Raw genomic sequence first — 25,352 nt, forward strand, 5'->3', positions numbered from 1 at the left:
ACAGAGAACTCAGACAGGAAAACAAAAATCAAACATAGCAGAACAAATTCTATTTAGGTTTATTCAGGAAGGATGTACAAACGCTCAAGTCGCTTCCACACAGGAGTGAGATCGTCATTTCTAATTCACAAATATATATTTAAATAATTACAGGGGCTAAAGTTACAAAGCCAATTAAGTTATCCGACATTAAGAAAGTTACAGTAGTGACTGACCTAAAAGTACCAACACCAAAATGAAAGGCCTATATTTTTAGTTTATGATAAAACCTGAATGAGCTTTGATCTTTTCACACATTTCTTTTGTTTTTCTAAAAGAGAAAACTTTTTTCTGTATAATATGGGAACCAGCTCTAATTTTACTGTTGTTGCGGCGCTGTGCCGATCTAGTTTTTATTGGTGTGCTAAGAAAAAACTGTGTGCATTCTGAAAAATGCAAAGATGTGAAAGTAAACATGCAATAAATTGATATTTTTCTGTTGCATTACTAAGATAAGATAAAACTTTATTAATCCCTCGGGTGGGTTCCTCTGGGAAATTCGGTCTAGTGTACTGCTGTAAACACAAGCAATAAGGCTCACATGTTCATCATCGCACATAAGCAATGGAAAAAAATACAAAGGTGTCAAAGTCTGAGAGATAAATTTGATTTAGTGAGCAATCGGTGACATACTGAAAGTTAAACAAAAACTGTTGACACACAGAACAGCAGCACTTAAAATAATATAATAGCCTTTAGCCTTCAGCCGACATACAGAGTGACTCTTTTTCTCCTTTCCAGCTGTTCGCGATCATTAACACCAGTTAGTCAAATTTGTGTTTATGCACACAGGATGAAGCCGTGAATTTTTATGTGATTGTCAGGTTAATTTTTTTTTTTTTACATATACAGTGACTGATTAATATTCTGTGGCTTTTTGAATTGTCGAGCATCCCAAACGTGCCGCCGTCTGAACCAGTTTAAACAAATGATATTAATTATGTGCAGCTTGCTTTCAATATCATAACTGAACAAACAAACAAAAGCCTCTGTGGGCTGCTGTACTTCCTCAAATGATCCTAAACCCCTTTCTTCCCGTTTTGTGCAGCTTGACTTTAACCTTGACCTCATTCAACCCTGACGAAATACCCCTGAGCCTTCCTCGGTGAGCATAAAACCCACGTTTGCGTCGTAGAAAAATACACTTTATAGACTGCTTCTTTTATAGAAAATATTCCTTCTACAAAACTGAGCTGAAATGTAACTTTAAAACAAATCTCGACCTAGATTAAATCTGATGTCACCCTGCATGAGGAGTTGCTGGGAATTTAGCGGTTAAGCTGCTGGGAAAATTAAGTTGAGTCACAAGTGAGCTGTTGTTCGCTGGAATGATTGACAAAAGCACAAGGCCCCCAGATGGCCTCAAAATGGGCACGAAGTCAAAACAAACTAAGATAATCACACGTAATTAACATGTATAGAGCGTTCTTGGTTCCTGTCACATGTAGTGCAATCGTAGTATACAAGAAGTTACTTTAGACGTCTGTACATAAGCAGGCTCTGAGATGCAGGGCAGGCACAGGGTATAAGAACTGCTTCAGGGCTGAATGCATGCACGGGGCCAGAGGAACGGACAATCATGGTTGATTCCCATAAAGAAATCCTCAGTCTGTTTTTCCCATTTTGGCAATCAGCTCGTCACAGATTTTTGTCAGTTCTTCGATCTCTTGATTCTGTAAAAAAACAGAATAGAGGAAAGTAAGTAAATACCATCTAACCACCAAAAATGCTTTTTTAAAAACTCAGCAGCGCTGTCATTTGCCAGAAATCATGACCTAGATACCCAGAAGAAGAAAAAACACAACAAAAGTTTTCTTGTAAGCAGTTTCATGTAGGAACAAATTTCTATTTAGCGAACTTCACTGTAGAAGGAAGTGGCTCGTGATCGTTCAAGTGTGACAAGCTGTAACTAAACTTTCATGGTGTGCACCTCAGCTGAGTGGCAACACAAGCCAGCTGCATGATCCCTTTAGTTTAACAAATACAAGTGCAAATCATATGTAAATATTAATCGGATTGTTTCTTTAAGTACGCTTATTTGGAAATGATCCAGTCCAAGTCCAGACTATTTATTGTATTCAACTACTTTTTTGGCTTTTCCCTTTGGGGGTCGCCACAGCGGATCCTCTGCATCCTTCTCACCTCATCCCTACTATGCACCTCTGTCACACCACCCTTCTGCATGTCCACCCTGCCTGCACTCTCTTCTTCACTGTCTTATTACTGTATTATTGTGGGGTCATGTATTATTGTAGGGTGTACCCTACAATATAAAGCACCTTGAGGCGACTGTTGTTGTGATTTGGCGTTGTATATAAAAGTGAATTGAAATGCATTGTCTATTGTTTGGATCGCTGACCCCAGGTTAACCTCATCCACCTTCGCTATCTCTGCTCCTTGCAGCTTCACACCTGTCTTGCTTGCTCTTATCTCAAGTGCATACCTCCACCTCTCCAGACTCTCTTGCACTTGCTCCCTACTCTCGCTATAAATGACAATGTCTTCTCTAAACATAATAGTCCAAAGAGCCTTCTGCCTGACTTCCTCTGTCAGCCCGTCCATCACTACTACACACAAAAAGGGGCTCAGAGCAGATTTTGTATCCATGATGCAATTCACCTTCTGCTGCAGGGCTTGTTCCAGAGACTCGTTCTTCATCTGTTCCTTCCTCAGGCTGGCGGTCATCGCCATGTTTTCTGCGCTCGCCTTTGCACGCACCTGAGCGATCTCCTCATTAGCTCTAAGAGATGCATGAAATGAGATAATTAACAGAAACTGAATCTGTCGAGTGTTTCGTTTCTTATTGTAGTTTTATATTTGCTCTCTACATACTTGTCCAGTTTCTCCTCTGCATGCAGCTTTAGTGTTTGGTATCTCTGCTCCTCCTGCTTGACTCTGGCCAGATACTCTTGTGCACACTTCTTCAACACCTCTTCATTCTCCACGAGGAAAAAAAACACAGTGCACCTTAGAAGTCATCTTTACAGTGAATGCTTTTGTTATTCTAATTCTTCCCTTAACTCGAGTCTTTAACTAGAGTAATGCCCTACACTGTGATTTAACACGTTTACACTTAGAAGTCTTTCCAATACAACCACATAAAGTGAGGAGTCTATTTAAGTCCTGGACCAAACTGAGGTAAAGATTTCAGCATACAATAAGTTTTTATGTGGCTTCTGACGAAGATGGGAACCATGAAATATTGATCTAAACCTGTGTTGTTGCTCTTAAGACCACTGCCCTTAATCACAGGATACCATCCAACCTTATTCTGACCTTAATCCTCTTACAATCCTCCAATTTGTGCTACTACCAGCTCATCATCACAGCACTTGGACTTGACAGGCATATACCCCTTACTTTCTTAAAGCCCTCCAGGGTGTTCTTCATATTTTCATAACGGCGAAAGACATCAGAAAGCGAGCGCTCCACTGAGTTCAGGTCTGCCAGGGCAGCGTCTTTCTCCATCGTCACTGTGTGCAAAGCCTTCTGGGCACTCACAGTGTTGCGCTGCTCGTCCTCTGACAGAAGAAGAAGCAGCTATTGTTAAGGCGTGGTACACAACTTTTTCTCAGACTCAACTGCTTGAAATATTGCATTTTTAATCACAAGCAGGGAGGAATTTGGTTTTTCACTGATGTGACATCAGAAATCATAACTGCAGGCTCGATAAGAGATAACACAAATTCTTTGAAAATTTTGATTTGATGGAAAATAACAGTCTGTTATGTCAGGGTTAGACACTGTTCAAATATATCTCTCAGTATTTCCACTCACCAATCATCTGAGCGATTGTCTTCTCATATTCTGCAACAATCTTTCTGTAATAAGACACAGAATGGTTTCTAAGGGCTACATATTCATTCATTCTGCTTTTAAAGGTGATAGAGGCGAGATAAGTTAACCTATCATAGTTTATCAAAACCTTACGCGACCACTCTCATGGTAGTGGTTTCTCATATTTCTAACCTCATCTCATCCACTTCTTTCCTGCAGTCTTCATACTTTTTCTTCCAGTCACTGACTTCAGCCTCCTTAGTGATGATCTGAAAGAAGACGTTTCCTGTGAGCATGAACTGTGTGCATGAATGAAACCTTGTCAAAGTAAAAAAAATACAAATAAATAAATAAGTACACTGATGACATGCAACACTGATGAATGAGTGTGACAGAAGAGTGTACCTCCTCTCTGATAAGGGTGAGAACAGCCTGTTTTTCTGCCTCACTGATGCAGATGGAATCCAGGACCTGACTTCCCGTTTTCTGCATCTCACTTCCCCCCGACTTGTTCTTCAATTTGCACGTGTCTTCATACTGCTGAGAGCAGAAGGAAATCAGTCATGCTCTCCTGTGTCTTTTTCTTTTGTACGGGGCTAATAAGCGGTTTACCCACTAAACCGTCGAGAATTTAAAGTTATCTAGGCCACAAACAGTTTTCACTATTTTGGGAAACAGCATTCAACAAAACTCCCATAAAACTGAACAAACTGCACACTTTAACAAAGTTTTTCTCTGTACTGGTTTAGCATTCAATGCCGTTTTATATCTACACCATATATTCCATGTAAACTGTGCTGTTTTCTTGTTTTTGTGTAACTTTTCTGTTATATGAAGATATTCCACACACCAACTCCTTTCCTTCTCTTTGTTTTCCTTTTATTTTTCTCTCAAACTGCTCATCTTTCACCTCACACCAGCCGTTGGCTTTCGATCAGCGTTCTTACAGACCTCAATCCTCCTCCTTCTCTCTGTCTCTCTCTCCTCTGTTGTTTTGTCCTTCCCTGGATTATGGCTGTCATATTCTAATCTGCTGAATGATAATCATAATCCATCTGTCACCTGAGCACATGAGCACAGTGGCAGACACTAAATACCTCCTGCAGCACAGTGAAGTCATCGTATCAGTACTGTACTAGTTTTGAGCTCTAAACTGCACACTGAGCATTCAGCCAGACAATCTTTCTATTTTTACTGTGCAGAAGTATCAATTAATTTATTATGAAGCGGCAAAGTACCACTGTTACTTTTACACATAGTGCTGGAACGTGCCAGGACATGTCAAAGCCATTGTTTTTAAAGTGAGTGTTTTGTCTGCAGACTGCATTTATACTAGACTACATTTAGAGCCACAAACAACATTCCTGTCACAAGGCAGAAGTTCCAATCATTTTTTTGGCAAAGTGACTTTTATATATCCTCTGTTTATCCTGCTAAAAAGTGTCACTGACGTAAAAAGAAATGTTTTTCAAGACAGATCTGGCCAAGATGGCAGCAGAAATTGCAACAGATATAATATAACAGTTCCACAAAGATGTTTTAAGTGGCCAAAAAGAAATGGATTCCTTATAATGTAGGTACAATAATGCAGAGTCATAAAGATACTTGCAAAACAGGTAATTTCTTTATTTTATATATAATCCCTTCATAAATCCTGTTGATTACAGTTTATTTAATAATATAAGTAGAGATGTTACCATTTCTACTTGAAAACTGCCTAAAATTCGGTCTGAACATCAAGGCTGCATTTTGCCCTCTTTTCATCCAGCTAAAATTTGGTCGCAACATCAAAGTCCCACAAATCTCAAATTAATTTGTCCAGTTGTGAATTTTAGGAGGTAAGGTAGGTATCAGTGCGTTGGTATTTCTCCAAAGTCATATTTATAGCCAAACTGTAGTCCACAAATGGCATTTACTATTTCACATAAAGTGTCATAATTATTGGAGCTATATATGTTATATGGGAAGCTTACAATTAAGTGCTCATTGCCATTATTCTTTATTTTTTCTTATAACGTTTTTATTTTTAACACAGACGCTAAGCAAACTAGAACAAATGAGAAGCTGACTGTGAGTCAAACACTTGACTCGTGAATGTTAAAAGCTTTGCCTGAGACATAAAATATTGCTTTAGCCCCACCTAGTGTTCACTAGATGGTATTATCATGGAAGGTGCAAACAAACAAAGAATATGCACGACAGCTTCTAGTTTGATGATGTATAAATAGACCAGAGAGCAGAGCACAGGTTTCGGCACAACTTCACCTACTTCCATGGAGATGCATGGAGGAGGGAAAAAGACTAAAAAGGTCAAAGCTCCAACAGAACATTGACCAACATGAAAGTCTCAAGCCAAAAATCATTGGTCTAACAGTGAAATTGCTCTATATAGTAAGACTTTTGCTGTCTTTAAATGGATTGTACATGCAGCAGATGTAGGGAAATGACTGGGTGGTAAAATGTGACGGTATCTCACCACAGAGCAGCAGTCTGATGCCTCAGGTTTGGATGTCACCTGGCAATCTTGGACTAGAAGGAAACAGCAGTCACTGGGTCATTTAGTGCCATATAATGTAACAGACTAGGTTACAGTACACAAAATATAAATGTATTCTTCTAAACAACATTTTGTTGCGTAAAATCTAATTGCATTTACTTTTTTTAATTATGATGTAAGTATTTCACTCACTACATATATTTGAATTATTGTGAATGTGAGCTGTATTTCAATGCTTCTAGGCCCCCTAGCACATTTTCATAATGATTTTCTTTCACTTTCTCATGCTCATGACTCACAAAGTAACAGGGTTCAATGTGATGCAAAATTACATGTGAAGTTAATGATTACTGTGTATGTGACGGTACGGCAAAGATGACCTAGTTGATGTGCAGTATTGATTCACCCTGGCTGATTGTTTGATCCAAGTGGAAAGCTGATGCAGGCTGACAATTATTAACAGTTATCTGATATTGGGATAGTGTGTGCCCTGTGTACTGTGTGTATTATGGTGAAGTGGCCATGAGAAAAGTAAATATTTTAAGTATAAATAAACCTAAATTAATCATTTGACTCACTGTTCTGGTCCTTTTCTGGTTTGACCCCGACGCTGCTCGCCAGTTTCTCCTCATCTGTGGCGTGGTCTCCATGATGGTCATCCTTCAACAGCAGCAAACTCAATCATCCATAGCCATTGCATGTAGTTTGCAGTGCTAATGAACAAGTCTGAAGCTGCTCAACAGCAGAAAACCTATTAGTGCTTACCTGTCCGTTAAAGTCGTTCTGGATCGGTTGGTTCTGCTTTACTTTGCAGGAGTTCCTGAATATGAAGGCAAACGACAACATCAGCACTAACACAAACAGATCACGTCCGTGTGTGCATACATGTGGACAAGTGTGATGATGAGAAGAGAAATTAGGAGACAGAGGAAGCCTTACAGCTGGGCCACATAGCTTTGCTTTGTGTTTGCTGAGCTCGCATGCTCTGCTAAAAGTGCTGAATTACACACAGCAAAAAAAGCAGATTAATGAAGAAGCTGTTTGCCAAATTTAAATAATATTTGCACAGAGCATTGGAGGGATGTATAGGGTTACCACTAAACCATTTCTCTCATCTACTTAATAAAATGAATTCCACAATTTCTTCCACCTTCGCTTTGTGATCAAAGGAGAATTAATGAATGTATGCAAGACAAAAAAAAAAAAAAAAGAGCTGTAGTTACACCACACAAACATTTCTGCACCTACAGTTACAAAGTACTTACAACAGAACACAGAGGAAATGGACTTGCTCAGCAGTCCTGAGGCCACACAGAGAAAAGGGACACAGCATGACAGGGTTTGAAGGAAAAGGAAGGAAAGACACAGGAGAGGACGGGATAGGAGTCAGGGTAAACACAAGGTGAGTGCAGGATTATTGTTCTTTAGTAAACTGAAAACTGAGGCAAAAACTAGACGGCAGATAAAGCGATCATCCAAACATGTCCTAAACATCTACCTGCCGGTGCTATTTTTACCCTCATATGTGATCGTCCACTCAGATACCTTGAATAACTAAAACTAAAATAAAAAATAAAATCTAGGTAAAAAAACAAAACAAAAACACTTTTCTGAAATAAAATAAATAACACTAAAAATAACTGAAATGATATTGTGAACTCACAAAACTAACTATAACTAACTATAATGCGTTTTTGACTTTAATTTGATAAAAATTTGTTTCTTTGTTTTAATCTTCTGTGTTAAGCACATTGAGTTTATGCATAAAGAAATATCCATAAAATTCCGAATGCCATTTCACATCAGGATCATTTTTGGGATATGTTAATAAAACAACAGTTAAGTTGCTTTTTTAACCATCCATTAGTTAAAAAACAGGAAAAAAAAAAAAACCATGCCTGTGCCGAATCTTTTTTAAAAGCTCGAATTAGTGGTAAATATGGAGTTCTGGTTAAAAACCACCAGAGGGCGATGCTTGACATCTTAACATCATACGACGAGGGGGTTACAGAAACGTTAAGGAGGTTAATACCTTTGAAGAGAAAGAAATCTTTTTGCAAAAACAAAGCTTTTCTTAAAAATACTTAATCCAGGTATGAAGACAGGACTTCAACATCCAGCCTTTCATCAGCATCCACGGGTTAAAAGCAGGCATTTCAAATAAAATCTTTTCTGACTGAATTCTAAAACTTCTTAAAATAAAACCAACACTACTGCAAAAAAAGCATTATTAAACACGATAATGCTGAATATTACTTCTTCATTAGAAAGAAGAGAAGAAGAAAAAACTTCTCACAGGACTTTTTCAAGACACACAACAGGCGACCACGGCTGATTAAAATGGGAACACTTTGATCTCCTAGGTTCATTGAGGACAATAGTGAGCATTCAGTACTGTTCCCTACAGCCACTAAAAGAGAAAAGCACTTGTTCAGCTTGAAAATGTGTGAGTCACCCTGGCTCAGATTCAGCATTTGTGTAACTGCAGTCACCGACTGGAACAGGGATGATTATGGCTGATGACTGGAAAGGACAGGGCTTCGTATACAAGTCTGTAACGTACTCACGTGATAATTGACCCTTTGGGCTCGCAGGTCAGTTTTGTGCTTGGTAGCGAAATGTCAGAGTCCATGTTGCCATTTAGCAAATCCGAATCCACACTAATGTCATGACTGAGAGTCAAGTTTGAATCCGGGCTTGAGTCGGACGTCACCGGAGCCTCGTCATCCACCTCGGAGGGATCGGGTTTGTTCAGCGGAGAGACGACAGACAGCGTCGGAGGCCGGGCAGCCTGTGGAAGAGTCTTTGATGGGGAAATGACCACTTCGGGTTTGTTACTGAGGGTGAGATTAAGGTTCTGATCCAAACTGAACCTGCTGTTGTCAGGCGAGGAGCTGGTAAGGTTGTTCAGAGAATCGACCTCTTGGGATGGAGCGGTACCAAGATTCTGGCTGGAGACTGTATTCAGAATGTGGTTTGTAACATCAGGAAAAACTGTGGAAAAAAAACGAAAAATAGAAGTCAGTTTATTTACAATTTGGGTATGCTGATTTAAACACATGTGGAGACTAAAATGCGCAATAATGTAGGTTTACGGAAGCTGTTTTCAACTCTCTACAGTGAGAGTTTCAACATTTAGGATGCAAAACCCTAAAAACAGACTCATATGTTGCTGACAGCCTTTATCGATCTACTTGTGCCACAGGGCTGCAAAGATATTTTTACTGTATGTATGTGACTGATCCTGAAGAGCTGTATCGAAAGTGATCGAGAGAAAACAGCTGTAATAAAATCAGGATCTGTGTCAAACAAGCTTCTGTACAGGATCACTTGCAAAGGATCCAGTTATGTTTTGGTGAGGCAAGTGAAGAGGGAGCCAATCTCATCTGAGATTTGCAGCTGGAAAAATTATATAGTTGAAACACTTAACATGCTGACAAAGAGTCAATGAACTGCTCCGTACAGACTACAGAACTGAAAATCTAGAAACAAAAAGAATCCTCTATTTAAATGTCACTACTTAGCTAGTTTGTCATATAAGTTAACTAGTTAACCTTTGTACTGTGAAAAAAAAAAAGAAATTAAATGAGGGAAAAGGGCGAGCTAAGACGGAAAACACCTGGATTCAAAGGTTGAGAGGTGTGGCCCAATACTTTTGTCCATATAGTATATCGTGAGGTAGAGCGGGACAGCTGGCCATCGGAAGGTTTACTACCCAGCTCCCCATCAAGGTTATTACAATTTTTTTTTACCTCATTTATCTCAATTCTTTCTTTTGTTTGATTACATTGTCCCTCTGTTCAGCACTTTGGCCGTCGCTTGATGTCTTTTAAATGTGCTATACAAATAAAGCTGACTTGACCTGACTTAAACTACAAAAAAGGGTTAACTCTAATAAAGATAAAAACTAGATTTTCGACAAAGAAATTACCTGAAACTATTTAGTGAGCTTGGAAACTCAGCAGACGTTCTGAGTTTTAGTTTAGTAACAATTTCATTACAACTTGCCTGATGAGGCTTCGATGGGTGTGTTTATAAAGACTTTGGATGTATACAAGACTGTGACACTGTACTGGTTTCCTTGCATTTTGCCTCTGACATATGTACTCCATTCAGTAATAACAAGGACTAAACTTAAACTAAACACTTTCAAACAATAAAAGCTAAACTGACGCAAGAAAATCCACTGCGGAAACTAACTAACTGAAACTAAATTAAACAAAATTTCAAAATGAAATTAAAATAAAAAACTACTCAGAAAATACAAAAACTATAATAACTCTGCTCCCCATGGCTGCTTGTCACAGTTCCACTGGGCAAGATACTGAACCCTGAGTTGCCCCTGATGCATCCACCATAAGTGGATGGATTAGAAGGCACATAATAAACTGTAACTTTGACACTAACATTTTGCATCATAATTTGCTGCTAATGAAAGAATACAATAGGGGTGTTAACCAACATGTTAAATTTAATAACATGTGCAAAGCATTACTATCTATAAATCCACTCCTCCAGTTCCTCCAGACTCTCTGATTGTAAACCACGAAACCTCACATCCCCGTCCTGTGTCTATGTTAAGACTGCATCTGTCTCTGGAGGATTTAACCTTGTAGTGATTCATGAAACTTTTCCTTCTCCTGTTAGAGCACTTAAAATGGCTGCTGGCTTCCTCAAAGAACACTTCATTTCCTGTGTCCTTATACATCTCTTTAAGAGCTAGCTAACAACCACAGCAGCAGCTGAATCACACTGCTGCTGAAACACAGGAATCTCTATAACAAGTCAGACCCCCTCACCCATCCACACATACTGTTAAACTTACAATACTACGCCCCTTAATAACGCAACAGGGACCTCTCCGTACGCTAACATGAATCGAGGCTTTGTGGTTTCAGCTCTTTCTCACACAGTTTGCTCTGATCGAATGCTAACGTGAGGCTAACTGAATCACAGAATAAGTTCAGCTAAGCTTCAACTGAAATCAGGATACTTTCAGGCACACAACAGAAACGCCCTTTGGAGACAAGGAACAGATGTAGAGGAACCACACCCAGTCATGCAAAGGACGTATGCACCACCACGTGGCTTAGCAACAAAAACAACATCAAGCTGAATTACAGATTCACAGCTCACTGAAAAAGAAAGCAACAGAAGACTGAACAGAGAAACAAATACAAGCATACACACAACTGCCTAAGGTTTCATCTTCATTATTGTTTAAATAATACATCTAGTTAGATTGTGGCGTGTGGATGTTCCCAAGAAAAGGCAGTAGTTTCCCAGAACCACAAGTCTTCTAATTATAGGGAACCCGAGTATCAGTTTCTCCACAGTTGATCTTTTATTCATGAAACTAACCCAGATTTTTTTTTAACTTAACGTGACTGTTTCAGCCCAAAAAGGAGAATGCCATTGTCTGCAAACTACTTTCAATAACAAATACGGTAATCTCTATTACTGTGTGGCACAGCTTCACATATACTGTGGTTACAAAACACATCCGTGCAAAATGGACACAACATATCCACACACACACAGACAAAATCAATCACTTTTTAATCATCATTAAAGGACATGGAGAAACATTTGTGACAATCGCATTTGCTTCCACACAGAAACGCCATCGCCATGGTAATGCCTGGTACTTGTGTCTGTGCGTGTCTGAAAGCGGGACAGCTGAGGAAGAGGGGGTGAGAAGCACCCCAGTAGGCCTTGCTGGCAGGTTCAAAAAGAGAGGATTCAGCCCGCGTCATTTGCAAGTCTGTGCCTCACTGAAGTGAGCTCATTTACATGTCTGATTACCTTTCATAAGCACACTTTGAGCAGATCACAGTACGCTAAAACTGCATAATGAGCAACATAATATTCCCAGTATGAAGTTACACAAAGCAACTTTGCATTGTCTGAACATTTTAAACGCACACTAGCGTAAATACTACTGTTACAAAAGTATCACTTTTCTCCAAATTACAAAAGAAAGCAAAAACAAATCCAACCCGAAAAAGAAGGCATAATTATGAAAGTAATAGTCTTCAACAAGCTATTATTCTGAAGTAATAACAATAACTGTGACATATTTCTTTATGTCCGCCTGTCTAAACTGACTCTCAGTGCAGATTTAGATCAGACATCTTATGAGGAAAACCTTTCACACTGGAAATCTTAGCAGCAACCTGAGAATTAGGCCAGGTATTGTTTGAAACACTTATGGATTATCTGTGCTTCCGTACCAATACAAATACATGTTATAGAAAGTATGGAAGACTAATTTTCAGCATTGTGTGACACAAGAAAAACCGGCTTGTTACCCAGCCCGACCTGTGAGTGTCAGCAGTCAGTCCGATTAGGCTTCATGCGCAGAGGTGCTTTTAACACCCCTCTCAGAGCTAAAACAAAATCACAAATGATTTGGAAATATGTGGCATGGTCCATTATCCTGATGTAAGCAGACATTCAGGAGTCGACTGTTGCAGCCACAGTGTAGGACAGGGCGTAGGTGCTTCATCCCAACAGCACTCAGACTGCACAATAACCACGCAGGATAAATACCAGCTAAAAACCCATCTGTAAACATTATCATTCCCACTGCACTCTAAGTACATATAAAAAAAAAATCTCTGTGTAATTTACTGCATTTGGTAACCATTTGTCCATACAAATCGGGGTGATATTGTTATTTTTATTATTTTTTTTACCACGTCTCTAATTAACTTTTTCTTCCTGACCCTTGTTGTAATAACTGAATTTTCCCAGTGCGAGATTAATTGTGTCCATATCTATCAGAAGACACACAGGCACAGTGTGGTCATAAAAGGATGGACATGGTCAACAGTTACACGCCCTTACATCATACAGCAGAATGTATACATGTTTCCATGCTGTTTAACTCACTTAGATCATCTTTCTTACCCTTCCTTAATCTCAGCTTGCTCATATTAACCATGTCTGTGTGCCTAAATGCTGCCATGCCATTGGCTGATTAAATAACTGAATATGTGTAGCTAATAGAATAAATGTGGTTTACCAATTTTGTTAATCAGGTTTTCATTTTCTCAAGCACAAAGCTTATTTTGTTTATGAAATGACTAGAAACCAATTCATGTCTGTTAAATAAGAGGACACAGACTCATTGCCTTTTCTGTACCACCAATCACGCTCATCCAGCAGGTAGGGTGGATTCTGACAAGTGTACGAACACTGGGCTAGCTAAGCAGCTGAGCAATCTCACCTGAGTGGTTGGAGTTGTCCAGTTGGCCCAGCAGCTTCACAACACTCGGAGACTCGGCCTCTGGAGTCTCAAAGGTCCCCTCGGAGTCCGAACTGTGAGACAGAGGAATGAATAGATTCATGAACCTGAGCTACAACTGAGCTCAACTATTCATGGTATTATCTGGAATTAAAAGTCAAATGTTGCCTTTTGAAAATAAAATGTGCTGAAAATGAGAAAACACAATATACAACATTGTATTTGCAAAAATCTTTAGAAGATGGGATAAAAATAAACATCACATTGTCTGGTTTAAAGAAAGCGTTTCAGACAACGGTGTGCTGTCTGTGAGAACAGAGAGGCACTTAAAAGCTTCATAAGCTGCACATATGTCCTACAAACAGCTAATAAATTATGTTTATAAAATTTGAATGCTGTTTTGGGGCGTTGGATCGTCTTGTTCCTTCTAACAAACACAGAACAGGTTTTCAGTATGGAATTCATGTTTTTTTAAGTGACCCAAGCACAATAGAGCTGAAAGTTCAAAGTGACCAAACATAAAGTGCTTTTATTTTAAAGGAAGTTAGAGGAAGGGAGAGGAGAGGAAGTGAAGCACTACAAGGCCACCTGCATCCTTTGCTCTTTAGTAACGACACACTGTGTCCCGCAACACACAAACACAAACACACACGCAGTCTTTGGGTCTGCTGTGTCAGCTGCCATGGCAACCAGCCAAAATTTATTTCCAAACTGTGGAGGGACTTAAAAAAAAAAAAGGAGGGACATCAACAGCAAGGGTTTGTTTGTGTGTGTGTGTGTGTGTGTGTGTGTGTGTGTGTGTGTGTGTGTGTGTGTCTCAGTCACTTCAAAGCACATCAAAATGTCTGCACTCTAATGAAAGACAGCACAACAAGCAACAAAGCTCACAGTCCCAGCCACACTTCACCTCTGATAACCAGCTCACACAAACACACTGACACTCTGGGGCTCCATACAACCCCACCATCAGCAGCTAATCCTAATATACATACCCACTCACCCCCTCACTGTGCACACACACACACTCTGAGTCACATCCCAGTGACGGCCCCAACGGCTGCAATCTTGGAAGGTTACTTAGAGACTAGAAATGGACAAGAAAAAAAATCTAAAGCTTTGGAAACTGTGGCTTTTTTTCTCCTGCCCACAGTTTTCAGCAACTGTTCTCCAACTACCACAGAGCCCTCACAAACACCCAAACACACATAAAAACAGGCCTAGACAGTTGTACCGTTGGTTTCTCAAAGAAACACGACGGTCACATAAAACAGACACTCGTGAAACAGCAACCTGAGCGCCTGTGTTTTAAACAAGAATCTGTTTTTAGCAAATGATAGCATCATCAATCCTCAGCACAGGAAAGCATCAGAGATTATCACAGCTCTGAGCAGTTTGTCTGCTGTAAGTGACGCTCTGTCTCTTTGTACACAACCACCACCTGTCAGCATGACTCAGGGAAGTCATCACACAAACACCCACATTCACAATCAACCTGCGAGAGTCCGTGGCATTAAATCTTCTCTATCAGAGTGTATTTATTATACTGCAGCAGCTATGTTTCTCTATTCACTTCATGCACTCTTACATGTCTTCTCCGTTATTCTTCGCTGCGGGCTGCCCATCATCAGCTGAACCTCCAGTCACTGCTGACCACGTCCATTTCGCCCACTGGACCGGCGACAACCAGGACATCCTTGCGACACGTTCAGTCCCGAGCGTGACGACACTTCTAAGAATTAATAGTGACCTTCCTCTTCCTCTGTTTCGATTACTACTGCTGTCAACGAAACTGGCAGTTTATCTTGGAGTGCCGCAAGAAAAGAAAAGAAAAGAAAGGCGAACACGAGTGCACGATCTGTGTTTTTGATTCTCTTCCTCTTCTTTTGCCTTGTCTGTTTGCTGTCTCACTTCCTCCTCTTGCTTAGCCGCTCAGATTTCCCATCCTGCTCTTCTGCTTTGTTGACATTCGTGAGAGAGAAACGTGCCTCACACTGCTGCAGCTGCTTCTGTTGCCGCTCTGCTCTAAACAGCACTGACTCACACGGCACAGATTACTGGAGCATCAGTATTCACTCCTCCCTCTGCTCCCCTCCTTTTTTCACTCTCCGCTCTGTCTGGGCGGACGATCAGCTGGTTAACAGACATCAGCTCGCCCTGCTCCCACATGTTTGCTAACTCTCTTGTTTGTCCTCAGGAGTTTGCCTTTCCCCGCTCCGATCCCTTCAGGGTTAAGCGAGGAGAGGGGGGGAAAGGAGAGCCAAAGCTTCCTGTTTAAAGAGGCAAGAAGGGTCTGTTTTCTCTGGGACAGACAGGCTACTACAGAGAAAGTGGATGAGGTGATCAGGCTAAGGGAGAAGAATTAATAGGGCATATATACATTTTAAAAGCTGTAAGTATATGAAGTATTCTGAAAAGACTGGTGCAAATGCTATCTGGAAATTATACCCTGCTGTAAAGCCCATTTACTCAACATCACCCCCTCCCCCCACAACTATAAACCTTAAAGCACTCATTTATACATCATGACACAAGCATTTCTGAGCATTTCACAAACTGCTAGCTACTATGCTTGTCACACAAAACCTCTAGAGTTGTAAAACTATCCAGTCAGCCTCAGCTCTCTCAAGAAAAATACCTTTTTAATTCAAAGAGCCAGAGAATGGCCAGACTGCTTTGAGCTGATAGAAAGGCAACAGTAACTCAAATAATTACAGTCAAGATAAGCAGAAGAACATCTCTGAATCGAACCTTGAAGCTGAGAGGCTATAACAGCAGAGGACCACGCAGTCCTACTCTTGTCAGCTCAGAACAGGAAACAGGCTCAGCTCACATGGGCAAAAACTTGGCTGATCAGAAATCATGAAAGCATCGATCCATCCTGCCTTGTATCAACGGTTCAGGCTGGTGATGTTGGCGTAACGGTGTGGGGAATATTTTCTTGGCATATGAGCATCGTTTAAACCTCAGAGCCAACCTGAGTATTGTTGCTGACCACATCCATCTCTTTATGACCACAGTGTATCCAGGACCATGGATAACAGACTATCAGGATAAAAGTCAACTTTTGAACATGACACTGAGTTCACAGTAAACAAATGGCCTCCGCAGCCACCAAAACTCAATCCAACAGAGCACATCTGGAATGTGGTGGAACAGGAGACTCACATCTTGGATGTACATTTGACAAATCTGCAGCAATTGTGTGATTCTATCATGTCAACATGGACCAACATTTCTGAGAAATATTTCCAGTTGAATCTGTGCCACAAAAAATTAAGGCAATTCTGAAGGCAAAAAGAGGTCAAGGCCAAGGCACATCTCACAAAGTGGGTGGTGTATGTACTCTGAGAGCTTTCCAGATGCGATAAAATCTTTACAACTTTGGCTGCTTTAAAACAGACGTCCTGGCTTTTTATTATCATGGATTGAAGGATGTTTCTCACAAATTAAATGACTGAGATGTTGCTCAGTCACTTAATTTGCTTAGTGAGACTGAAAGGTACTTTAGCTGTAATTTGCTGTAACAGTTTGACTTGGCAACACAGAGGCCCGCATGAAAAGAGGATTCGAGATCAAATATTTCTAACGAGGACTAACAATAGTCTCTTTACCTTTATAATAATGCAGGCAAGTAAAATCTGAGCTGAGAATAAAGTTGCTGATCTAGTAATATGTCATCAACTAACTGAGCTACTATTCACTTAAACGATCCCAGCCAGCCTGAGGACAAATCAATACAGCAAACCTAAATTGAGCAGTAACGATGCAGCTCAGCATGACACCGGCAGAATAAAGTATTTCGCTGAAAGCTTCATCGTTGCTCACACAAATGCCTCTGAGGTTGCTCATGGGTGGCTTATGTAAGTCCAGGCTTTCACATTTATACCTCTCTCCCTTTCTCTCTCTCTCACACACACACGGTATCTAGGCCAGATGAGATGTATTCTCTGACAACAAAAAAACATGAACCATGAATAATCTAATAACAGGAAGAAGCTCCAACTACTGTGAAAAAGGTGAACTGGGAATGAGAACGAAAGCATTTTATTGCTTATGCTTTTTATTTGAAGGTGCCCGTCCTGCCATTTACTGTTCCCACAAAACACATGGAAAGAAAGACGGGAGCGCTATTATCACACTGAGCTGATCCACAGATACACGCAGGCAGCGAGAGAGGGAAAGATTAACCAGTGCACTCACACATATTTTTTACACACTGGCGAACACATAAAAAGAGGCTCTGTTCAGCCTATGATGAGTCGACAGCGAAAACAGAGCAAATGAGAGCCATGGCAACCGGAAAAGACTGATTTAATTAAGCGCACAGAGACGGGGGAAGTGTTAGAAAGGAGAGAGGCAGAAAGAGGGAGATAATAGAAATGAAAAGATCTGGGATATGAAAGAGAAAAGAAAAAGAACGTTTGGGGCGGGAGAAGAATCTCAAACATTTGTTTGTGTTTGCTTTTAGTCGCCTTTGTTCCCTTATCAGGACAGATGAGAAGACAAACCTGTCTGTCCTAGAGAGGACGGTCTGCCTGCAGCTAACAAAGCCCTTCAAGCAGCACACAAAGGTGAAGTGAAAAGGCCATGCAAGATTATTTATTCAATTTCAGTTACAACAATGGCTTTAGATATTAAAACCAAGCCAGCTGTTTGGAAACATTTTAGTCCAGTGTAGAATGAGAAATACAAGTTTATTCAAAGTTCAAATAATCATGATCATTACATAATCATAATAAAGTAGCCATATGTGATATACACTATGTGCTGCACAAACTCTTCACCCTGCAACACCTGGAGATGTGAACTGGCCATACGAGGAAAACAGTAAGTAAAACAGTACACCGTCTGTGAGTGGAAATATCCCTCACTCTCTCCCTGGCAGAGGCACAGACCGCAGACAGAAGCAGGAGGAAAATACAAGGGGAAAAAATCAACTCTTATGTAACACCTTGAAACCACAAATAGCACACACAAGTAACAGTGGCAAAGCCCACACATACACGTTCTCCTATAAGTGGTCATCGGCTCTCGTAGTAACACACACACAAAAACAAAAAGAAACGACTATGGCACATTAAAAAGGCACAATCCTACACACTGGACCACGTGTATTATATGGGTGTGCCGTCAGTTAATGTAGCAAGAATGCACATCGTTAATCACGGAATAAATGTTGACTGAAAGCAGCATGTGTGGTTACGAGCTAAGAATAAATCGGCCGTGATAAACATGTCTGGCGAGCTGCAGCAGAGGTGATGTGATACTGGATGAGATAAGTGTGTGTTTGTGTGTAGACTAAGAAGGAATTAGTGGGGCATCCCAGCTATCACAAACTGTTTATTTCTATGCCTAATCCATTGCATGATGATATAAGGTTAGCCGCCCGACGCTCACTTTAGCGCCAGTATAAAGTTTACACACCGCCTGTAAATATTCTTTGTCCTTAGATGAATACTATGATTTCACTTTGAAATTTATCAAGTATTTTTTAATTTGGACATTCTTGTGTTTCCCTCTTCATCAGCTGGACAAAAGCTCACCTTTTCACAAAAAGTGGCCCTGTGTCTCACGAGACGAGCAGATTGCTATGATAAACTGTTGGAAATGTTGCCTTTATACCCAAGGAATACTACACTATTGTCACTTATTCACGTCTTACATTTTTATTTTACATCCTTTAGTCTGTTCTGTGTATTTTATGTTATTATTTGGCTTTTTTGTCTTTCTCCTGGCCGCAAGACACATTCTACCAGAAAAAAATAAAGTTAAGCTGTAGCTGAAATGACTTCGGTCAGCCCCAAAAGGTTACAAAGCCTTTGATTATAACAGTCATCCTAACCTGACTTTATGTTTCTATCCCCAGTACAGCTAAGAATAACAGAGTCATCAGCATGTTTTGTGTCCAGTGTAATTGCAGCTTACATTCTTTTAATGTTAGATTTCAGCTCCGGCTGTGTTTCAATTAGAAGCTGCATTCGAGTGAATGGTTCTTCTTTGATCAACAATCACACAGCACAAATGCTAAACGGCAAACATGCCATGTGACGTACACACCAGTGCTACTGCGTCCAACCTCAAATGGCTAAAATTAAAAAGTAACATTTTTTCTATTTTTTCTTTTTTTTTTAAACAGATTCAACTTCCACTTGGTGGAATACAAACATAACAGAGCCTGGATTCCCTTTTAAAGACAGTTGCCATGAATTCCTGAAATAAGTCACTTTCCCCATAACTTTTACATAAGAGCATGTTTAATGTCTCACAAAAGACAGTCTGTTGTAATATTATCTAATCCAAACGGAACACTATGTGGCTTCTTAAAAGATATGGCTCCATCTAGTGGTCGTTTTTTGGAACTATTCCTCACGTAAGAAAAACGAAATGACACAAAGGCCAACACTAGCTTCAGTCAGCGATTCAATAATACAAAACATGGATGCAAAAAAAGTGAGTGGACATGACACAGCAACAAATAAATGTAAAAAAATCAGGTGTCATTTTTGGGAGCCTAAATATTTCACTCCTGATGGGATGGGAGTGTCCTCTTTAAAAATGTTAAATGTTCTCCATAGAGCACAAGGGGTCACTGCATGATTAGATTTATATGAAAATGGTGCCAGTTATTCACAAGGGCCTTCAAAATCACCAAATACTAACCTAGTTGAACACCCGTGGGAGATTTTGAACAGCTCTCTCTCCAAAACCATCATCAAACCCCAAGATGAAGAAATAATAGCCCTCATCCCTCCAGTGAGGTTACACAGACTTTTAGAATTAGCAGATAATTAGAATCAGGTTGTTCTTGCTGCACTTGTTGCCACATCAACTTACTAAAAGAATTTATGGTACTTTAATTTTTCATCTGTCGGTAGGTGGAAACCTGATGCTGTTGTTAATAATTACTACCCCATTTCCAAAAAAGTTGGTATTCTGTGTGAAATGTGAATAAAAACAGAATTCAAATGTACCATGTTAAGAAAAATACGAGGTCATTTTGAATTTGGCAGTAACAGATCTCTCTTTTAACAACAGTCTGTAAACATCTGGGAACTGAGAGACCAACTGTTGGACTCTGGGGAGAGGAATGTTCTCTAATTCTCACTGGAATATCGCATTCTAGCTGCTCAACAGCCCTGGGTCTCCTTTGTTGTATTTTCCATGTCATGATGCTCTGAGTGTTTTCAGTTGGTGAAATGTCTGGACTGCAGGCAGGTCAGTTCACCACGTGGAATCTTGTACTATGAAGACATGCTCTTGTCACTGATGAGGCATGTAGTTTAGCATTTTCTTGCTGAAATATGCAAGACCTTCCCTAAAAAATCCTGGATGGTTGCTCACCTCACCTACTATAAAAGGATGCTGCATCCATGCTTTCCCAAAGGAATTCCAGATTCATCTGACCATAGAACAGTTTTCCACTTTGCGTCTGTCCATTTTAAATGAGCTTTGGCCCAGAGAAGTGAGCAGCATTTATGGATCCCATTCACATATTAATCGTCTGAACTAAAACAGACAATCAATATGGCATGAAAGTTTTAATCTGCATTTGTGGATGGCAGAGTGAATGGTTTTCCAGAAAAGTTCCTGAGCCAATGCAGTGAGGTTTGTAAATGCAGTTTTCCTGCAGATTTGTGAATCTGTCTATCGTTACTTTTCCAGTCTTTTGTTGCCTCGTCCCAACTTTTTTTTGCTGCCATCAAATTTAAAATGACCAAATATCTTTCATGAAACTGTAAAATGTCTATGTTTAAACATTCAATAGCTTTTCTATGTTCTGTTGTGAATAAAACATTTTTGTCTATGAGATTTTAGCAGTTCAGAATTGTAAAGCAGTAAACTATTTTATCTTAATCTGATGTGCTGATCAGAGCTGTGATTAAAATTTTGGTGGGACAGCAGAAGATTTTCAGATTTCAGTCTGGGCGGTGGCATTCTTCAGTTTGGGAAGGGCTGTTATAAAAGACACACAGAGATAAATTTACACAAAGAGAGACTCGTGCTCCAAATTCTTTGGTATGCTTTTGGGAAGCACATCGCGAAAGAGTACCTGAATATTTTATAGAAAACATTCAATTATTTGCGTCAGAGTGGAAAACTAGCTCGGAGCGAACACAGTTACAATCATCAGAGCCGAAGCCCTTGCAGTGCTGCAATGTACTAAAATAAACCGACTGACAGCGACATGATAAAACAAAGAGAGAAAGAATGAGGCGATGAGAGAATAAGAGAGAAGGACTGATGCACAGGCACCAGCTGAGCTACTGTTTCGGACTACAACAGGAACAAAAGAGCACACAATTCCCACACTACAGTTCATGTCCATAGTGTGGGAGGGAGTCGACACACCCCACTGCAACTTATGTTTGTATTTACATTCATATCTTCAAATCAAATCAAAACAAGTTTAACTGCCATTAGAAAGCCAATATAGCTATACTTATTCTTAACTGCATTTCAACATCCAATGTATGGTGCAAATCAAAGTTTTTGCCTCTTAACTTTACAATTATTTAGCCGTGATTTTCATCTTTATGCTGGTAATACCCCACAGCGAAGCCTTATGCTTAAAATCAATGCTTATCCTTAGATTTGTCACATCTTCATGTATTCACAATACATGAAGACAGTGACATTTCACTCCACGTTAGATTGATTTGTACCATGGAGAAGGAAATGAGCTCCAAATGCAGGGCAGCTTTTTCCCAAGTGAGACTCTCTCTGCGTGTTCAGGGGTTTTGGAGAGCAAAAAAAAAAACCCCCAAAAAACCAGTGTACATCTAAGACTGCTCCAGTTAGGATATAAAATGGATGATGAAGCCAACTAAATTTAGATCCTAAGCTGAAAGCTCCTATCCCACAGCAGTGTTTGGTTTCCCAGTTTTCTCTCAAAGAGGACCCCAACCCCCATCTGACCTTACAAAAAACACAGATGGATACAGAAGACTGGAGTATGCTTGAGCGGTGAGATTTTTTTTTAAACCAGCTGAGCATTTCTTAAACACGGCTTTGTCTCAGTGTTTGTCCCTTTGAGTTCTCTGCAGCTTTTTCTTACAGTCGCTCTCTGTGTTCTGCTGCCATCTCCAAAATAATATCAGTTTCAGTACATGGCGGCAGTGCTTCTCATATTAACAGCCACTGACAAGAACCACTAAAATAACACACAATGCGAAACTGTTGTTTCGCTACAAGGAGCTTAGAAAAGCTTTTAAGTAGGACGAAGTGAAAGGACTCGCTCTTTGTGACAAAGGATTAAGAAAAAGAAGAGGATGAGCGGTGACTGGGTGCTTTCTAGCCTCAGCTCAAACATTTAAATGTCCTTTTTTTCAATATAAGTGTTCCAGACAGCTGCGGTTTTCACATCTCACGGGTCTTTAAGGATGTCAAACATGATGCATGAACGAAACAGGAATCTGCAGTACCTGAAAGAAATGGACTGCACAATTTGTACGATTAACGCAGTGCAGATTAGGGTTAGAATTAGGGTCACAGCGGCATAATCAAAACCTGCCAGCAGCATTGTGTTTTATACTGTGGTAACTACAGCAGCTGTCAAAACTGAACTGCTTTGGACCTTCAGCTCATGTTATCAGCTGCGCCACTCCTCAGTCAAGCTCGCTTGCTTTCTGCCTTTAGTCTGATTTGAATACCTAACTAGTATTCAAACTCCCACGATGGGCAAATTTGCCTAGCACAGAAAGTCCTGTTTGCTTCAGTGCCCCAAAACTGCACTTTGATTCCTTATCTCCCACTTCTCTTCCCCCTCACTGACAGAAGCATCCACGTTAGACAAAACACCAAAGAGCTGGAGCATCTCCCCACGCTCACAGACAAACATACAAATGAAGAATCTAGCCTTACATGCTGTTCTTCTTGCGAGGAGAGCTGACAGATCCCTTCCTGTGCTGGCTGAGAGAGCCCCCCATGGCAACAGCAGCGTCTGTGCTTGGTACAGGTACGTCCCAGATGTCTTCTTCCACTTCCGAGTTTCACCTCTGTGTCTCCTCCCGACAGTCTGGCTCAGCTTCAGAGCAGCGCGACACACTGCTCCTCATAGCTGACTAGTTATTATTTAACCAAGCGGCCTCTCCTCTTTCCTCTTTCACAGACTCTGTTGATGCTCTACGGAGCATCATCAGCACTACACGTGAATGGTGACAAGTCCCGCCTCCTTGCTCTACTTCCCAAGCATCATCATCTCCCTCTCTCTCTCTCTCTCTCCTTCAAAACACACACACACACACCCCAGACCAATAGCACTGCCCTTTGGAGAAAGACAGAGAAGTTAAATATGTGTGTGACGGGGGAAAATTAGGATCAAGCATAAAGAGTTGGACAGGAGGCAGATACAGTGTGTGTACCAGTGTGTCACGGAGGGTATCTGGCAGACTTGACAGAATTGTTTAAGACAGAGAGAGCCTCTTCTATTGTTCGTGGGCTGAATAACAGATCTGACATCCAGGGGGAGGGAAAGAGTTGGTGGCATAAAACACAGCTCCACTTGTTATATCACATTCCTGCTACCTGCTGTCACCCAAAGCCCCCTCCCCCAAAAAAGAGATTTAACATGACAACAAACATGCCCTTTCACTGTAAGGAAGTATTGTTTGTACACTTTCATTTCTCATGTTGATTGGTTAGATTTTGACCTCTTAACCCTTAATCAGCCTCTAAGTTTACTTCAGAATCAGGTCATACAGTGTGATTAACATGACAAGAGGCTTAATCGAGGCTGATAAAGACTAAACACTGTTATGAAAATAAAAAAAGCTATTGTTTAACCATTAATTTGAAGGAAAGCGCTTATAGGGTTGGTCCAATCCTCATGCTGAGTCACAGTGCAGCAGAGACGATTAATTAATAAATAAAGAAACCACAGCTCTTGATTCAAGTCAGTCTGACCACGTCTGTCTCTAATGATTAAAGGAAGAATGGTTTAAAACCTCAGAGTGTTGCAGGGTCAGTAATTGGAGTCACCCAAAAGCTATAGCACATAATTTCCTCCCACTGAAGTGAATCACACGAGGCTCAGTATGGAGGTCCCAGCTTTTGAATGACATATTTTTACCCAACAGGGACAACTACGGAAATGCGCTGAAAATATAAAAGTACAATTTACCAGCTATTACTACAAGCATGGACTCTTTTGTGGTCTCTCAGTTTGGGAGCTACTGTTTTATCGTTTTTTATCGTTTGACCTGCAACATGCATTCAAAAAAACACGAGCATTAAAACGAAGACAAACACCTCTGACAAAAAGCTTTAAGACTAACCGTAAAAACAAGTTCAAGACTTTGACTTACCTCATTGCTTTTGCCCAAATCTGCAGGCCAACTCAACCGCTGCGACTGATAGTGTGTTTATCACTTAACTGCGCATGCCCGAGTGATTTGCTATAGTAACGACAATGAGATCGTTACATCTGAGAATTATGAGCTGCGTCCTTCGTGTGTGGTTTACTTTTTTTGGCTGCTCTTACTTACTTAAAAACATCCCCTCGTCTTTGTTTGAAGGATTTATTACTTTGCAAAGCTGAATTGACTGAGAAAGTTTTTTGTTGTGTTGCTTCTAATCAAACGTTAAAAACTAAATAAAGTAAAAGATTTTTTTTTAAAAATCTATGAACTTAAAAAATATATATATACACTTTTGAAAAAGCTCATAAAATCACGAAAATGAAATTTAATATACATATACAGAAAGTGTGTCACGGAAACCTGCCTGATGAGGCTGTGGTACATATTTTTTTATCTATGACTGCAGAAAACATGGAGCACACAGTCATTGGTC

The 25,352-nt window shown here is 40.2% G+C and overlaps 1 protein-coding gene across 4 annotated transcripts; it reads right to left on the reverse strand.

Annotated features, from left to right (window-relative positions):
* Positions 1 to 47: 47 nt before the first annotated feature.
* On the reverse strand, positions 48 to 24,932 carry LOC120725942 (transforming acidic coiled-coil-containing protein 1-like). 4 transcript variants are annotated; one of them, XM_040019064.1, is made up of 13 exons: positions 24,866 to 24,932; positions 13,545 to 13,636; positions 8,881 to 9,307; positions 7,079 to 7,133; positions 6,892 to 6,973; positions 6,293 to 6,345; positions 4,222 to 4,356; positions 4,009 to 4,085; positions 3,817 to 3,860; positions 3,400 to 3,560; positions 2,872 to 2,978; positions 2,659 to 2,779; positions 48 to 1,712 (listed from the first exon to the last, which is right to left on the reverse strand). In XM_040019064.1, the coding sequence occupies exons 1-13, from the start codon at positions 24,868 to 24,870 to the stop codon at positions 1,644 to 1,646; spliced, it is 1,428 nt and encodes a 475-aa protein (XP_039874998.1). In that variant the 5' UTR covers positions 24,871 to 24,932; the 3' UTR covers positions 48 to 1,643. The 4 variants fall into 4 exon arrangements, with proteins under 4 accessions (XP_039874998.1, XP_039874997.1, XP_039874995.1 ...); XM_040019063.1 differs by lacking the exon at positions 24,866 to 24,932 and adding an exon at positions 23,424 to 23,691; XM_040019061.1 differs by lacking the exon at positions 24,866 to 24,932 and adding an exon at positions 15,148 to 15,717.
* Between the last annotated feature and the right edge of the window lie 420 nt (positions 24,933 to 25,352).

The sequence above is a fragment of the Simochromis diagramma genome, unplaced genomic scaffold, assembly GCF_900408965.1.
Source record: "Simochromis diagramma unplaced genomic scaffold, fSimDia1.1 OVJJ01000822.1, whole genome shotgun sequence".
In the NCBI taxonomy this organism is placed as follows: domain Eukaryota; kingdom Metazoa; phylum Chordata; class Actinopteri; order Cichliformes; family Cichlidae; genus Simochromis; species Simochromis diagramma.

Excerpts from the sequence above, each read along its gene's own strand:
- LOC120725942 (XM_040019061.1), bottom strand. The coding sequence starts at position 15,254 with ATGTCCTGGTTGTCGCCGGTCCAGTGGGCGAAATGGACGTGGTCAGCA. Across the intron at positions 4,086-4,221 it reads TCACCCTTATCAGAGAGGAG|ATCATCACTAAGGAGGCTGA; the intron begins GTACACTCTTCT and ends GTCTTCTTTCAG. Across the intron at positions 1,713-2,658 it reads AACAAGCCCTGCAGCAGAAG|AATCAAGAGATCGAAGAACT; the intron begins GTGAATTGCATC and ends GTTTTTTTACAG.